This window comes from Vigna angularis, chromosome 7, assembly GCF_016808095.1.
Source record: "Vigna angularis cultivar LongXiaoDou No.4 chromosome 7, ASM1680809v1, whole genome shotgun sequence".
In the NCBI taxonomy this organism is placed as follows: Eukaryota; Viridiplantae; Streptophyta; class Magnoliopsida; order Fabales; family Fabaceae; genus Vigna; species Vigna angularis.
Genome location: NC_068976.1, coordinates 28124043 through 28141628, shown reverse-complemented (window position 1 = coordinate 28141628; position 17586 = coordinate 28124043). Strand labels below are relative to the sequence as shown.

The window sequence follows — 17586 nt, the reverse complement described above, 5'->3', positions numbered from 1 at the left end:
CGTAAAATAATTAATGAGGATTGAACTGTTAAATTATGATTTATTAAATTAACATATAGTATTAAGTAAATGCATGAGTTCTGCTTTAAATATAATAACATCGTCGTCAATCATTTTTGGTTGGTATTCATAAATATATAAATATAATAATGTACAAGAGTAAAACAAATGTTTTAATATTTAATTAAAAACTGAAAACCCATGAATATGAAGTTCTTTGAATGCTAATAAAAGCATTAATGGGGGGATTGATGAGTTTGAAAAATAAAATAAAAAATTTGCTAGCAGTATTGGTATCAACAATGGCACACGCGCAAAGAATGAACGGTCACGATCGCTTGTTCTTTGTTTGTAGGGAATCAATGAGTGGCGTTGGATGATCTGCATGGGGATCCATGATTTCGAAAGAAACCAAACAAGTAGTAACAATCTCGCGTGCATATTATTGCTTTATGGTTTCATTGTTTTCTTCAAACTTCATTTTTGGTACTGGTTTGCGCGTGTCCCTTCCTGCTCTGCATGTACATTTACACGCACACCTTTTCTCTCTCTCCATTCTCTGAGAAAATCTTTCATTTTTTTGAAACGGTACAGATTAAGATTCCCTTTCCTGCTTCTTACCCCTTTCCCAAACACCCAGAATAATAATAAAATAACATGGTAATAATGAATAAACAATGACTTTCTCGCGTTTCGCACGAAGCCAACACTCTCACACACGTATGAATGTGTATTCGCTCAAGTTTCAAACTTTCATATGTCAGACAGAAGATGGTGCCAACAAGCACTGAACTCCAACTGAGAGAACTTGCAAACTTGTACTGTTCATCACTATTCCTCCCACTACACTTCCACATTCTGGTTAGATTTTGGTTCTGCCTTCTTGCTTTCCTTTGAAACTCAAATGGGTTTTGGCTCTTTTTTTAGTGGCGTTTTTAATTGTGTTGTGTTGTGAAGTTTGAATACAACAATGAGTTTTTTAGGTGTTGAAATGTGACCTGGGAAACATTTAGGCTTTATGTTTGCTATTTTTAAAATTTCAAAATAAACAGATTTTCTTACATTTTTTTAATCTGGGATCCTACTTGCCACCACTACCTGGTGTTTGTGCCTGGAATCTTGGCTCTGGCTGAGTTATTAGGTGTTTGCAATGTGGTTAGAAAACCACATTTCATCAAATGCGCTTTGAGACAGTGTTTTGCTTCTTTTTATCTGGATTTGGTGAAGTTCTTACTTGTTTGTTGAAGCAAGGATCACTGCAGGATCTATTTGTATGAGCTCAAGGTTTGATCTTTTTAACCATGGAATGCTCAGATACTAAGCCAGTGAAACCCAACTCAAATAACATATCAGAAATGGTCTGCAAGTTTGCCAAAGTTTGTAGATTGAAGTCTATTGGGGTGTTTTCCTCTGAAATCCCCAATCTCCCTCACTTGCACAGACCCATTTGCAATGAGACTCCTTTGAGTGAAAACAGCAATGAAGAGAGCAAATGCTATCACCAGAAAGTGCATCCCCACCCCATTGAAGTGCCAGCCAAGGAGAAGGCTTGTGCTGGTTTGGAGGTCACGAGGAAGATATTTGATGCTGTTTCAGCACTGAAATTGGCATATCTTCAGCTTCAGCAGGCGCATATCCCTTATGACCCTCTGAAAATAGTTGCTGCTGATGACCTGGTTGTTGCTGAGCTTGAGAAGATTTGCAAGTTCAAGCGCGAATACACACAGAAACATTGCAAGAAAGCAAGGTTCAATGCCTCTCGTTCTGCTCCCTTAATGGCTGAGATTGTGGCCAAGGAAGCACTGTTGGGGAAGCTTAAGTCTCAAAACAGTGCCAAAGATTCTGAGATTGTCCGATTGGGGCGCGAGCTGCTGGATTTGAAGATAGGGAATAAAAATCTCACTGAGAAGATCAAGCAGATAAGTTTGGAGAAAAGGAGGGCAGGCTTTTTGAGTGTTACTGAGTTTGAGGATATCTTCAAGGCTGCTTCAAAGTCCATTCATGATTTTGCAAAACCAATGATTAGCTTGATGAAAGCTTCAGGTTGGGACCTTGATAGGGCTGCAAATTCTATTGAGAATGGTGTTATTTATTCCAAAAGGTGTGACAAGAAGTATGCTTTTGAGTCATACATTGCTCGCAGAATGTTTCATGTTGCTCCGTTAACATCTTATGATGTGAGCGATATTATGAAGTTTGATGATCCTTTTGATGCACTTATGGAGAATCCACATTCAGATTTTGCCAAATTTTCTCAAGAAAAATACCTTCTCGTTGTGCATCCCAAAATGGAAGAGTCATTCTTCGGCAATTTGGATCACCGGACGTTTATAATGAATGGCAAGCACCCTAGAACTGAGTTCTATCAATTGTTTGCTAAGATGGCAAAATGGGTTTGGGTTTTACTTGGATCTGCTCGGTCTATAGATTCTGCAGCAACTCTATTTTCCGTGAACAGAGGAAGTGTGTTCTCCAACTTGTACATGGAATCTGTTGAAGAAGAAAAGGAGAGTGCAATGCTTTCAGACGAAGAAAGAACGACCCACAAAGTTCAATTCATGATCATGCCAGGGTTTAAAATTGGAAAGATGGTGGTGAAGTCCCGAGTTTATGTGTCAAAATGTTCAAGCTAAATGGTGGCCTTTTTAACTGGTAATTCAGCTAACAGAACCACATAAATTTTGTACTAGAGTTATTTGAATGGAACCTTAGCTAGTCAAGATAACCATGACTACTAGGTAATGCTAGAACCTTAACCACCAGCTCTGTGTTGTAATCTTTTCTATTAATTAGAGACCTGATATTGCTAGTAGTTACAGTGGTCTTAAATTTCCTTACTGCTCTGTATTTTTCGTTTTAACCTTTCAAATTTCTCTATAAACTGTAAATAGGTGTTCATGTAAAACTGCTTTTCATGAATGCACTTTATTTTATTCGTAACAGAGTGACAGTATGCTGTTATTGGTTTATTTAGGATCATAATGTGTCTTCATAGTTAAAATGCCATCATACTAGAGACTCATAATGGCCATATAAGTCTTTTTTACGTTTTCATCCTAAAATGCTAATCTTGATTATTGCCAAAAAGACAAGAAGCAAGAATTCAGTTTTTCAAACAAAATCAAGAGTCTGATCTATGTAAGTCCATAGGTGTTGAGATTTTGGGATAGTGTTATTTCATCAAAACTGAGATAAATAAGTCAATATGGATCATTTCATATAAACTACTACACTTATAGATTGCACACATCCAATTTTGTGGGAACACTCAATTGAAAATTAAAAAATCAATATCTATTTACTCTCGCACTCTCTCCTTATGCCTTCACTGGGAACTGTTACTGTCCCCAGTGCCAGGAGAAAACAAGTCCTTACAAAGCTCTCCATAAAATCTACTAACCAAATCAATGTAGACAGGACACTTAAGGTTCTTCCAACAATACAAAAGTTCCTCCACATCCATCAAGTCCCTGGTCTTCCCTTCTTCCACAATCATCTCCACCAAATAGTTCTCAAAACTCCTGCAGGCATCTTCCACCGCTTGCCTTGAATCTTCTTCACTTTTCTCCACCTCACAAGCCTTTGCACAAGCCGGTGTGGGCAGCGAAGGAAAGAGTGGAGTATCATGAACATTGGAGGGACTCCTGAGTCCTTGCACTGTGTTTGTGTGCTTAGATTTCTTTGGAGAACGAAACACTGATTGCAACAAAGAAGACATAGTTGGTCTTTTGGGAAAGGCCTTAGGTAATGAGGACTTATGAGCTCGGAACTTGAGAGCTCTTATAAACACAGGCTTCTTGGGTTTAAGTCTGAAGAAGAATAGTAGCCTTTTGCATGGGCTGAGAAGCTTGGATTTAAAGGCACCCAATGCTTTCCCTTTCATCTCTAACAAGCAAGAGAGGAGTGTTGTTGAAGAAAGTAGAGTGCTTTAGTGCGCACTAATACTATAGGATGGTGGCTTTGTTGCTTGTGATCACTGTTGTAGGTGGATGTTATGTTTGTTGGAACCTAAGCTGTTGTTAACTCGGAGAGATTGAGGTTGTGGTGTTGGTTAGAGAGAAAGAGGAGCAGTCTATTGGTGCGTTGAGAGGGTGTGAGGTCTTTAACAAGTTGTGCTTATTGTGTAGTTAGTTGGTGTGTGTGGGGTTCACGTCTTTCAGTGATGTGGCATTGGATAGAAATGGCATGGCAGTAGCATGAATATGTTACCACACAACTTACGCGTTAAGGGAATGAAGCAGTGCTGTCTTTAGCTGTACTATGAACCTTCATTTGAGGAAAAATAACATTTTATTTATCTTCTTGCTAATTCTAATCTCATGTTATTTAGTGTTAATTAGTAGGATTATGCATTGTTCTGACTTCTAGGGACGCAAAACATGGGAAAATAGTGTTAACAAGATATATTGGTTTGATTAAAAGAAATTCTAAAAAAACTTAAACAAACGCAATCGTGCTTGTAATGGTATGCTTGGCTGTTATAGCAAAGGATATTAGGTGATAGATTATTAGAGTTAGTGGAGTTGGTGGGTGAAGGGAATTTCGGCTGTCTTCAGTGTTGTCTCTTATTTTATTTCCCTGGCATTTTGTTGATCGATGAACAAAAAGAGATAAGTGAAATTATTCTATGTAACGAACGCTACGTTTTAGTAGTTTTGGAAATGATCAAAAGGTTAACTACAATGCTGAAATCAGGAAGGTTTTACATCCTGTACCATGCACCCTTTAATTTATTTATTTTTTTAAGAAATGACTAGTTTATTTTGTAAAGGTGATTTTTGGATAACATATTTTGGAAAATTTCGGAAACAAACTTTTTAAAATAAGACTTTTAGAATAAAATTTCCAAAACTCATGAAATACTTTTTGGAAAAAAAAATCAAAATAGGATTTTCAGAACAAAATTTTCGGAATGTGTTTCGGAAAACAAATTTCGAAATAAAATTTTTGGAATAAACATTTTGAAATGCATATAATGGTTTTTTGGAACAGTTTTTCGGTATACTATGCATGAAATGTGTTTTGGAAAGAATTTTCTAAAACACATGAAATACCTTATAGAAACAGCTTATAGGAAAGTGTTTTTCTCCACATTTTCTCTCTTGTACTTCATTTGCAAGTGTTTTATTTTTTTTTCGCGACGATGATGAAAGCGACAATGCCGGTAGTGGTGAGAATAGCGATAATGGTGTTGTGGTGCAGTGGTAAATGATAGTCTAGTTTTTTTATGTGTTGTGGTGTAATTAGTAATTGTGGGGGTGTTAAATTATAAAATTGGAAGCATTTACAATCTTATTGGGCTTGAAATGAACTGTTAAAGAGGTCTGTTATTGGCACTCGGAATTTACAATTTGAAATTTCTCAACGGTTTGTTCTTATTTTCTTTAGCTCTTTAGTTTGGTCAATATGAGTGATTCTTCCTTCCAGTAAGTCAATTAATCTTTACATCTGTTCCAGTGATCTTTTAATAATTAAGTAGGAGAAAAACTATAGATAAATAAACAAAGAAAGAAGAGGCAAATCTCTGCCATTCATATAAAAAATAAATTAATGAAGCAAAATACGTTTATTCTATAATATAAGATATGTTAGGTTAGGGTTTTTAATATATTTTAATAAAGGTTAAAATTGGATTTATCTAATTTTTCTTATGCTACTGCTCATACTGAAAACTTTTATTTTGTAATCACACAAATGTATCTAAGTAATGGAGCTACCAGAGGATACAATGGTATCACAATTAATTTCATGAATGTCTTAAATATATTCTATAAACTAATCTAATCAAATATCCCACCTTCCTAAACTACATGCACATAATGGGCCTGTAAGAGATGGACATAGACATGAAATGATGCAGCTATTTTCATTACAAAAACCAGAAGAAGAATGAAAGAATTTGAGAGAAGGTTAAGGAAGCACTGTGTATGCATGTGGGGGTTGTGGATAAAAAGGCACAGAATGCCATCATTGATAAAGCCAAGAATTGAGGGATAAATGAGTGAAGAGAGCACCAATAACAGAAATGGTTGTCATGATTAGTTGTTCAAGGTCAAACATATATATACACCCCAGACAGAGCGTGGAGAAGCAGATCATGAGATTCAATCCTTCAACTCCCACCAAAAATTAATGTTGCTACTCACTCTCACCACTTCACACAAACAAAGGAAAAAAAATAGATATTCGTAAGCAAACATGAAAGCAGTGTTGTTGCATAGTAATCACTGATACAAAGTGTGTAGAGACTTCACCCTCCCACGTCCAACAATATTAGTCACATTATGAATCATACATACACACTTCTACCATGCAACTTTTTAACACACCACGTATCTTGTAATTAACTACTTTGTTTCTTTGCTTTGGATCAACTATTATAATTAACCATTTGCAACTTTTCCAAAACCAAGAACATGTTGAAAAGTTGAAAATTTAAGTATGAGTCTAAATTTTACATAAATATAGGGTTGAGGATCTCTACAAAACACTCATTCACACTTTCTTTCCTTAGATTATCCTACATACATTTAATTAAAATCCTTCCTTGTCCACGCTCTAAACCGTCTCAAAAGCATTCCGACGCGGGTCACAATAAATTTTTAAATTTATAATAAATGCAATTACTTACCTTCTTACCTTGATCTGTATTTATAGATTTCGAGACGAGCTTATGATTAACAAATTTCTAATCACGATTCATTGGCTAATAAACAGTGTTTATTGATAATCTTGATTGGATAATACTTAACGGTATCAATCAGTCAAACCGGTCGATCCTTCCGTGATCTTGACTGTAGAAACCTTTTCTACGTACGTACGATCGTACGGTACAGAAATAAAAAGGTTAAACATCTTATAGATCAATAAACTCGTTACTTTAAGGTATTGAGGTGAAGATAATATTAATCTTTCATGTGAATTGGTCTCCTGTTTTATTTTATTGGTGTTGTTTCTCTTTGATAAATCTTTTTGAAAAAGAACCATTAGTTTCCTGGTAATATTTTATCACTCATTTGGAATTCTTGAGGTTTCTGAATTCCACTCTTCGGGTTATTAATTAACTGTAATGGCTTTTTGCAGAAGGAGGATCATATTTTTATTTTTTCTAATTCGTGATTTTTTTTGTAGGATTTTAAAACTCCAAATATAATTTTTAATTTGAATTATGATTGATGTTAAGACGTTTACTCCCTAAACTAAATAGAAATGAATATATTCTGTTCATGTCTTTTTTTCATAATGATAAATAGTGTGCTTTACGGAATGTTTATCATAGAACTATATTGCAGTTGTTATAATAGAATTGATAGCTTAGACGAGCGTGAATACAGAAAACCAATAATGTTGTAGTAATAGAAACAGTACGAGCTTTGTGCATGTTTGCTGGTAAGCAATGATGAGAGAAAGTAATTTGGTGGACAAACTCGGCCCCCTTGCTTTCATGCTGGGCACTTTTGGACCACCAATTTCAATTTTTTCTTTTCTCCTGTTATAAACCAACCTTTCTTCCTTTATTCATCTTCCATTCCATCTCATATATCAATTGAAAACATATCAAACATAGAGAGCTAGAGTGGTATTTCTGTCTGTGTCTGTGTCGTATTTCTGATGGGGAACAACAGGTTTAAGCTGTCAGATATGATGCCAAATGCTTGGTTTTACAAGCTCAAAGATATGAGCAGATCAAGAAAGAGAAATGGTTCTCATGTAATGAAGAGTAAAGTATCTTCACCAACAACATCTCAAAGGTCGGTGCCAAGATATTCACACTATTTCTCCTCTGAGCCGATCAGAGCTGGTAAGCTATACAACACTCCCATTCACACCAGAGACTTGGACATGCCATTCACTGATTCACCTAGAACGTCATCCAAGAGAAGGACTAGGAGAAAAACCATTTACAAGCCTTCTCCCACTGTTGTTTCTTCGTCTTTCATACCAACTTCCAACTATGATTCCACCAATCATTGGATCAAACCATACCAAGATCAGTCACCAGATTACGATGTGTCTTCAGTTGAAAGCTCTTCTGAATCTGATCTCCATGAATATGCTTATTCTGAGTCTGAATGTGACAGCTTTTCTGTTCCTGATTTACTTAATGGAATGGCCCCTAATGGCAGCTGCAGAGTTAGCTCTTCCACTAATGACATCATCATTGACATGAACAACGACTCCTTCCTTGGGAACTCTGAAAACCAAGATAGGTTTGATGCAATTTCGCTGCTGGGTCTTGCTCCAATATTGACAAAGCCAGTGAAGTTTGATGACAAGGTCATTGAAGCCACTGAGTTGAGAAGTTCAACTGAATGGGATGAGCTGCAGGATGATCAGTCTTTCTCAATTGAAATTAACAGAGAGGAAGGAAACAGAACTCAAAGGAGGAGAAAAAGCAGTCACAGAAAGCCCTTCGCTAATTCTCCTGGCATAAGGCTTAGAATCAATTCTCCAAAACTTGCTAGCAGAAAAATTCAAGCCTGTGCAAGAAGGAGTGTGTCATCCACTGCAAGCAGAGTTTCAAGGGGCACAGGCTTTCCTGATGGTTTTGCTGTTGTGAAGTCCTCATTTGATCCACAGAGTGACTTCAGGGAATCAATGGTGGAGATGATTGTGGAGAACAATATCCGAGCATCCAAAGATTTGGAGGACCTACTTGCCTGCTACCTTTCCCTCAATTCAAGTGAATACCATGATCTCATTGTTAAAGCATTTGAGCAAATTTGGTTTGACTTAGCTCAACTTAGAATGTAAATATCTCATTGTTATCCAATGCATGTTTATAGTCTTGTAACTATCACCACTCTTTTGATCAACTTCCCTTCTGAACTATTAGGATACCAATATAAACAACATCCTCGAGTTTTGACAACCTGGAATATCCCAGGAAACGTTGAATTTATCTTAAGAATCAATTGATTTTCTTGCTTGGTTTTTGAATTTTCCTATGCAATGTGATAAACATATATCTAGCTGCTGATGAGGGCAAACTAATGGCTAAAAAACACTTGTGGAATTCCCTTTCCATTTCCTTATCAATGTTATCACTATCTCAATTGTTTTCGATCTTACATGTCATCAAATGTCAAGTAAAGGTCCTCTTTGTTGGAAGTTTCACATCGACTAGATAACATGCAGGCCATTAATGATGTCAAACAGTTTTTACATCATAAATTCAGCATCAAGGATTTAGGCTCTCTCAAATTCTTTCTTGGTTTTGAGGTTGCTCGATCACAACAGGGCCTTGTGCTAAATCAAAGAAAGTATTGTTTGGAAATCTTGGCAGAATTTGGTCTAACTAGTTGCAAACCTGCTACTTCTCCTTCGAATCCCACTGTTATGCTCAGAGATGATGAGTGATCTTGTTTCAGATTAGAGATGATGAGTGATCTTGTTTCAGATGCCACTGCTTACATAAGATTGATTAGTATCAGAGCCATAGTTAGAGTCTGTCCTAGCGAGTTCTATGTAGGAATTTCTGTTTCCACTCGTTGTCGGGCCGCTATCTGATTACCTTATTAATTTCTACTCTCACGCACGAGATGTTTATACCTCAGCATGAAGAGAGTGTGTTGGAAGTCCCATATCGACTAGAGATAAGGTCAATTTATAATATATAAGTGAGGTGGAAACCTCACCTTACAAACCAGTTTTACGAGGTTTAATTAAGCTTAAAACCCATCTTGGTCTTGTAAGAAGATATAGAAATATTGTCTTTACCTTCCCTTTAATTTTGTTAGAATATATATGCATTTTAATGTAATAAAAATAATTAAAAAGAAATACTGAAAGTAACGTTTTTTATCTTCTCATTTATTCCATTCCATATGAGAACAGTTCTAAACTACCGGCAACAATGATCCCTGTTCTAAAACATCATTATTCAACTGCAATCCACCATTATTAAGCTTCAGGATCAAGGGACATATAATTAGCACTGAAGTTATGTTTAAATTTGCATATATCTACAATCATAGCTTTGAAAATAACGCCATGCTGCATCTAACAACAAATGAGACAAGCAATAGTGATACATCTCCACACCTTTCAAAAATGGGGTCCATCATTATAAAGCTTGTTTCCTTTTAATGAAGCTCATTTTACCAGAACTGAATTCTTAATTAGTAGACAGATAAAAATGTTCAAAGGAAGGATGTCATACTTTAGATCCAAATTGAAGATTCATAATGTTTAGTTTCTCAGTCATAGTTATATAACATCTATTGCCAAAGTGCTTTGAAATCAATCAAGTTAGATCATTTTTAAAATAGTTTTCTCTCTGTTATTTATTTATTTTTATTTATAAAAAAATATAAATATTTGATTTTGTTTCTTACTTTAATTCTCTTTTCTTAACTGATTTATTCTCTATTTTAATCATTTTTATTTATTCTTCAAAACCAAAGAAAGCCTTAGAGAAATATCTTGCAAGCATTCACTAAAATTATTTGAAACCTGTGAAGTTTTCATTACATCCACCTATAACTTACAAAGTGTCAATTATATTTCCATTTTTCATATTTTAATAGAAAATTATAATTGATTACTTTTATTTGAAACTTCCCCTTCGATTATTATTTATGCATGATTAATTGGACAAACCTGAGTATCAAATGTGACATAAAACATAAAATTTGATTGCTATGGAAGAATGCCAACAAACTAACTCAACCTGAGTTAGAAAAAGGTTTGGAAACATGGCTCTTAATTTTTATAATTGACAGCAAAGTGCGCACATACATTCATATCTGACAGCATGCAAATCGATGCATGCTCCAAAAATGAGAAAGCAAAGGTAAAAGAAAAGCACTGGCATCAGCATATTCTAGTCGACCAGCTGCACCAATTAGTTTAATTTTCATCTACAGAACAGAAATAGTACAACACATTGGACCAGCATTCTAAGAAGACTTTCATCCCACGAAAATCAATTATTTTTTGCTAAGCACGCTCCATGTACATCTATACACTTAATCACATTCATCTGAACCTAACTCATCCAAACAGTGCAATTATTTTTGCCTATGCTAGTGGCCAAACTTTAGTATTGACATTTCCTACGTTGGAAATCTGATAATTAACCCGATATTTAATCAACCAGATAATTTCTCAACCTTATAGAACACAAAAGGCTATGCATTCCATTTATTTATTGTTCAATGTTCAAGAGACACATGTAAATGTTTTCATCTCTTATTTTTTTCCCCCTTGCCCCTCCTTGAACAGTTCTCATTCCTAGCAGCAGATACATGATGTGACCTTTTTGTTGTAACATCACAAGGTGCCTGAAATCCAATATTTTCTACAGCACCAACAGTCTTGAACAACCTTCTTTTGTTGACCTCCTCAACCAGTGATCGGTGTAATAGTTGGCTCCTTATATCAATCAATGACCTGTTCCTTGTTAATCTTTGATTGTTCATCATCATCTTACTTTTACTATTAAAAGGAACCTGTGATCCTGCCATGAGTTTACATTGGTTGAAATTGCTCAAGTCTTCGCCAGGGGAAGCCTTTTTGCCCTTGCTGTGACTCTTCATGATGGGAAGTTTATCTTTTCTCAAAGAAGGCATATTGTACTGATCCTGATGATCATCCACAGAAGAGTAATTCAGGTTGGAATATGTCCCCTGTGAAGAGCATCGTGAACTGGTATCATCATGCGAATCATCTGCAACAATAGTTTCTCATGTTACTATAGTTAAACCGACAATAGATTACATGTTTTTCAAAAAAACATCAATAATCCTATCCAAAAGAAGCCTACTATTTAATACAGCTATAGTTGACCAAAACAAAAAATCAGCTTTAAAAATTAAGAGGAGTAGATAAAGTCATATATCACAGTTGAATCATGATACATAAGATAATTTTCTGGAATAAATAAATAAATTATGGGGCTCTCTGACACGTATTTATGTACATTGTATTTAGGTACAACAACATTTTTAGAGAATTATTTAGTTTCATAGAAGTAAACTAAAACATTAGTTTACACAAATTAAAAGTTAAATATTAGAGAACTTAATAGAAAATAATTCCAACAAATTAGCTTCCGTGTAAGCAAGTTTTAGCTTTAAGCTTATGAAAAAGTTTTTTCTAAGTAGACTAATTGTGAATTGCTAAAGAGGTCTTTTACTAGTCCAAGACCATCCCATATTCGTAGTCTTGATGAATTCCTGATACATGTAGTTGAATTTTTCCAATTTATAAGAAAAAGTTAATAACATTGTCATGTGAAGATTAGTTCCAACCACAGTAGCCTTAGACTATGGCCATTTGAAGTATCTACATTTCTTCCTAGTGTGAAGGTGGTCTACAATTCAATATATGGAGCTATTATACAAGGCATTCACAATATCATAAGGAAAAGGACCAAGTACACATACCATGGAGCCAATAATATCCAGTTGATATTTCCTCAGCATTACTGACAAAATCTGGCATAGATTCTTGGAATGATGAACTTGAAGAGAAGGAGCGAAAATGATGATGAGGTGCATCATTATCATCACAATCATCATCATCTATATAACTGAATGTGTGAAAGGCATCTGAACAGCTAGTTTGCCTCTTCTGAGGTAGCAGAGCAGATATCTCTCTATCAATCATATTTGCAATCTCAAAAGGTTCCCAATCAGAAATCTCCAACTCTTTCACCATTTCAGTTGCGACATCAATAGGGGTGTCATTGAAAATGTCAAAGGGAAAGAATACATTCCTAACAGAACCTGCAGAAACAGGCAGCAAAACAATTATTGTTACTTTAATATGATGATGTTTACTAATAAAGTTTAGCTAATAAAAGACTGAAATTCATTAACAAAACATGTGCAATTGTTTAAAGGTCAAATGGAAAGAAGCATGTAATTCAGAGTCTTAAGTAACATTAAGAGAGCTTTCCTTAAAATCAACAAACTGGTTATTGTGTTGAGAAAAAGATTACGAACCATTCTTATCAGAAATTTGTACTTTGAGAAAGATAGTATTATCTTGAGGATTCAGTTTTCCTATCACTTTCATTCCAGTCCTCGGAAGATCATCATTTAATTGCAGTTTCTCCATCTCAGTGGCATTTAAAAATGGCTTCTGAATTGGAAATTTCGTTGTTGATGATGGATCATCAGATGCAAGAAACGAGTCAAGCAACAATTCTTTTGCCGAAGGCCTCTTTTCTGCAGGTAGCAAGCATTTTCCAATAAACCTTTGTGCTTCCATGTCTTCAATCCGAAAAAACGCCATTGGTAGTTTTCCCTGAAATATGAAATATTCTTTCTAAATAAAACAACCAGCTATACATATCTCTAGAAACTTAGACCAGAATTCGAAGTTACCGATGTCACTTTCTTGTAGATTTGGGCTGGATTAGAACATTCACTATATGGATATTCCGATGTAAGCATTTCCAACACACACATGCCAAATGAGTACACATCAGCAAGTTCATTGTATTCTTCCTCGTACAACTCTGGTGCCATGAACTCAGGGGTACCTAAGGGGGAAAATTTTAATTGACAATGACAAATAATAATGTTTCTTAGTATCTGCTCTATGTGAAACAGTCATTGGAGAAAAAGTGAATACCTATGACACTGTGTGCTGATTGGGATCCACGAAGAATTGCAGCAAGTCCTAGGTCACCAATTTTTACTTGTCCAAGATGACCATTAACGAATATGTTATCACATTTAAGGTCCCTGTGTATAACTGGTGGATCATGGCCATGTAGATAAACAAGACCTTGTAAGATTTGGCGAGCCCAATTCTTTATAGCTTGTATGCTAACACGCTCATATTTCTTCCTGTATCTGCATATGCAAGAAAATCATCAATTAATTTTCTAATGAACTCGGTATTCTCCCACCAGAAGTTAAGGACTAATCATTCTAAATACTGAAAACAAATCAGTGAATGAAATGTAAATTGCAACTTTATGTTCTTATATGCTTTTCATATACAGCATAAAGTCACAGCATACATTGACGCTCATAATTGTATTCTCATAATTGTTAAAAGTTCCAATAGCCTCTTTAGTATCAAACATAATCGTTGTGATGACGGTTATTCCTAGGTTGCTCAATTTTGTGATGAACTACATAATGAGACTGAGTAATTGCCTAATTTATAGTTGGAAAGGAAGTTTAGTTACTCTCTAAGTGACCCTGATGTGAACAATTCTGTGATAAAGTTGAAGGCCCTGTTATCAACATCAATCCAAGAAGTGTAGAATCTTATGATGGACTGATGCTTGAGGGTACTGAGGAGATGAACCTCTGAGTAAAGCCTCTGCAAATCTTCAGGAGTGCGAAGAGCCTCGTTGAGTCTCACTTGGTTCCATGCTACCTCAATTCCAAGAACCTCATCAATTGCTTTGTACACAGTCTTCATTGCCCCTTTTCCAAGAACATCTCCAAACTAATAATCAATGACAAACATCCAATATCAATCCTTTTTAATTGATAATACACACAGTTTTATAAACAAAGGATTTCCTCTCCATAATTTTATACAATTATGTGGATTACCTATAGAAGAGTAATAATAACTTCTTCACAGATTAAACTTTCATACAAAACTAACTATGTAGGCCAAAATATGTCTCATCTAAAACAACAAAACCATACTTATTATGCACAAAAACAAGGATTGAAATATATTTTTAACCCTAACATAACAAATGACTAAAGAAATGGAATAAAATACAGAGAAAGATAAACAGGGATTAGAACTTACCCTGCCATAGCGACCAGTTGGGTCGGTTTCCACATAACAATGTTCTGCCATGATCGATTGTTATCTATATGTACTAACTTGACAACAGCCTCTTATATTTTCTGAAACAGTATATCTTGTAGACTGCAGCTTTCTTTGTGCAGAAAAGAAGAACGGGATAAAAAAATATATAAAAGCGGAACAAAATGGTCTTATGGTATTATCCTAGATTCGAGGCTTTCCTTCATGATTTACGTGAGAGAAGACCCCAAAAAATAGCCAGAAAAGTGTACAATAGTCAATGCTCTGCATGATTTTGCCCATGTTCAGAACCGTACATGTTAAGTGGTTATAGTCCTTAGCAACCATTTGATTTTTCTAGTTTCTGTTCTATTTGAAAACGAAAGTTGCAAGGATGAGAAAGTGGGGCAAGGTGTGGGTGATTGGATGGGAGAATAAGGAGGTACTATTTAACAAGGAAAGTGACAGGTTGGTGTCAAAGTACTTCCTTTTGGTGCAGAGGACTTGTGGCAGATAAGGGTTGAGCACAGGGTCAGTTTTGGGCATTCACAAGGCACAAAGAATGGTTGGCATAGATAAGGGAATGCACTAAGGCACGGAACTTGAAGAATCTGTGGACCCGCTTTGGTGTAATCATTGGTGAGTAACAGGGGAAGGCCAATAAAACAGAGCAAGAAGAAAAAAACAGAGTGGGATAATGAAGAGAGGGAACTATTACAGAGAGGAGATGAAGTTGTGAAGGTGAGGATTTTGGTGTGGTTTCAAGCTTTGTAGAGTAAATTTATAATGAACAATGGTTGGTGAAAAAAATGTTCTTATAATATTAATGATAGTGATAAAGAGAGTAAAACCAGAGCATGAAATGAAGTTGGGATGGAAGTGGGTTTGGTGTTGGAACCCCTTTTGAATTACTCGACAGCATTGTTGCTGTGTCCTGTGTGCCAAAGGGTGGGGTCACTCAGTGGAGAAAGACAACTTGTAAAGTGCTCTGTCAGCAATAAATTTCTCTACTTTTGCTTTTGGATTATATGGCTTCTCTCAATTGATTTTATGTATGTGTATACATATATTAATGTTAGGGCATAATTGTACCTCGTTTACCTCTTTTGATCATGTTCAATGATATGAATTTAATTTAATACAAAGTTTTATAATGTTTTAATGTTTCTTTAAGTATAATATGTTGCTTTATATTATCATTCAATGAACTCCTTAAAATGGATTTATTGGTGAAAGAGTTAGAAAGGATGAAAAAGATTTTAAATTTTTATCTTGTTAAAGTTGTATACACTAAAAAAAGTATCATGGTTTAATTATGATATTGTTTTTGTAGTAATTACCTTAAAAATTGTATTCAAGATGATATTTAATTGATTATATATATTAACACCATTTAAAATACTGTTTACTTATTCAAACTAGTCTTTTAATTATTTTTAGAACTCATACTTTGTGTTTGATTATCTTATAAATTTTATTATTAATGTATATTTTTTATTTTATCACATTAATAAAATCATTCATGAACACTCTATTTTTTTTTTCACTTTTTGTTTCTTTAGTTTAAGTAGTCACATTTTTACTTTATTCCTCTCCCTTTTTTTTCTTTCATTTTACATTCTCTACTTTTAATTCTTTTATCCAAACACAACTTTAGAAAAAAAAAATACAAATTTTAGAATCAGAAAGAGAGTATAAACTAAGTATTAATTCTACATAGTATTATGATCAAATAGATTGGATAATACTATAAATATTTTCTTACAGTATAATTGAAAATCCTAGATGTATTAAATATATAAAATAGGCGAGAAAAATGCAATTTTTGTAATCAGAATTGAAAAGGATAATTTTAGTGAGTGGAATGTGGAATAATATTTCTCCACCACACCACTATCTCTGCCTACTCCTATTCCCATCACACTTTCATGCTAGGTATGGTGTGTGTCTCTCTGTTATTCATCTTCTCATGTTTTAGTTTGGTGGACTCAGTATGCAAATTCTAATTTAATACATGACTACGTATCTTTTTGTTTAGTAAAATTAGTAAAAGAAAAATGTCTATAGATTCACATTTTTGTTTTTTCTAAGATGTAATTCTTATGTAGGTATTAAATTATATAAGGTTGATAGTTCTTTTGAGTGTATTAGACTAATGAAACATAAATTCAAATTTATATAAGGAATTCACATTATTTCTAAAATAGTTTTCTTATATTAAATGACATGTAATGTAATGGGTCTGTGATGGTATTTAAGATATGATATGTTTTTCTAATTTATTTATTTTAAAATCAATTAAGGAGTGAAGATAATAAATTAAAATTTTAGAAAGATAAAAATATAAACAAAATTTACTCATCTTATAACATCATAAATAAATATTTCAAATTAGAAAATATTAAAAAGCACTTGAAATATCAAGACAAAAATCGTTTAGCCTTTAATATAAGAAAGTTTATCTGATATATTCCAGCATATGTTTTTGAATATTACTCTTTGATTCTGTCAAGGACGTTATTCGCGTAAAGGTATAGTTACGCTATAGTTGGGAATATTGTTTATTTTTTTTTACTACTTTTATAGATTTTATAATTTCATTATTACTTTCTAAATTAATTATTTATTTATTTTTATTGGTGATATTTTTTTCTAAAATAAAACTATCTATTCGGGAAACAAACTGCTGTTTTAATCCTCTGTGTTTTGTTAAAGATAAAAGTTAGAAGATTAATTATAGTTGTTATATATTGGTATCATTCTAGAAACAAAACTAGAAATATAATTAAGTAATCGATTTAAATATGATTTTTAGTTTATGTAAATATAGTTTTATTTTTCTTAATCACATGA

At 34.2% G+C, this 17586-nt stretch overlaps 4 protein-coding genes across 4 annotated transcripts; 2 read left to right on the top strand and 2 right to left on the bottom strand.

The window, feature by feature from the left end:
* The first annotated feature begins 1301 nt into the window (after positions 1–1301).
* LOC108337258 (protein GRAVITROPIC IN THE LIGHT 1) lies at positions 1302–2633 on the top strand. Its single transcript, XM_017573740.2, has one exon. It carries the CDS (start codon positions 1302–1304, stop codon positions 2631–2633), a length of 1332 nt encoding a protein of 443 aa, XP_017429229.1.
* A 559-nt stretch (positions 2634–3192) lies between these two features.
* LOC108337848 (transcription repressor OFP17) lies at positions 3193–4070 on the bottom strand. The gene has a single exon (XM_017574448.2). It carries the CDS (start codon positions 3881–3883, stop codon positions 3326–3328), a length of 558 nt encoding a protein of 185 aa, XP_017429937.1. The 5' UTR covers positions 3884–4070; the 3' UTR covers positions 3193–3325.
* Positions 4071–7475: 3405 nt separating this feature from the next.
* On the top strand, positions 7476–8940 carry LOC108337738 (transcription repressor OFP2). The gene has a single exon (XM_017574322.2). The coding sequence runs from the start codon at positions 7612–7614 to the stop codon at positions 8752–8754; it is 1143 nt and encodes a 380-aa protein (XP_017429811.1). The 5' UTR covers positions 7476–7611; the 3' UTR covers positions 8755–8940.
* Positions 8941–10677: 1737 nt separating this feature from the next.
* LOC108338604 (probable serine/threonine-protein kinase WNK4) lies at positions 10678–15575 on the bottom strand. The gene is made up of 7 exons (XM_017575584.2): positions 14734–15575; positions 14150–14415; positions 13585–13808; positions 13335–13492; positions 12951–13254; positions 12390–12731; positions 10678–11671 (listed from the first exon to the last, which is right to left on the bottom strand). Exons 1-7 carry the CDS (start codon positions 14782–14784, stop codon positions 11187–11189), a joined length of 1830 nt encoding a protein of 609 aa, XP_017431073.1. The 5' UTR covers positions 14785–15575; the 3' UTR covers positions 10678–11186.
* Positions 15576–17586: the final 2011 nt, after the last annotated feature.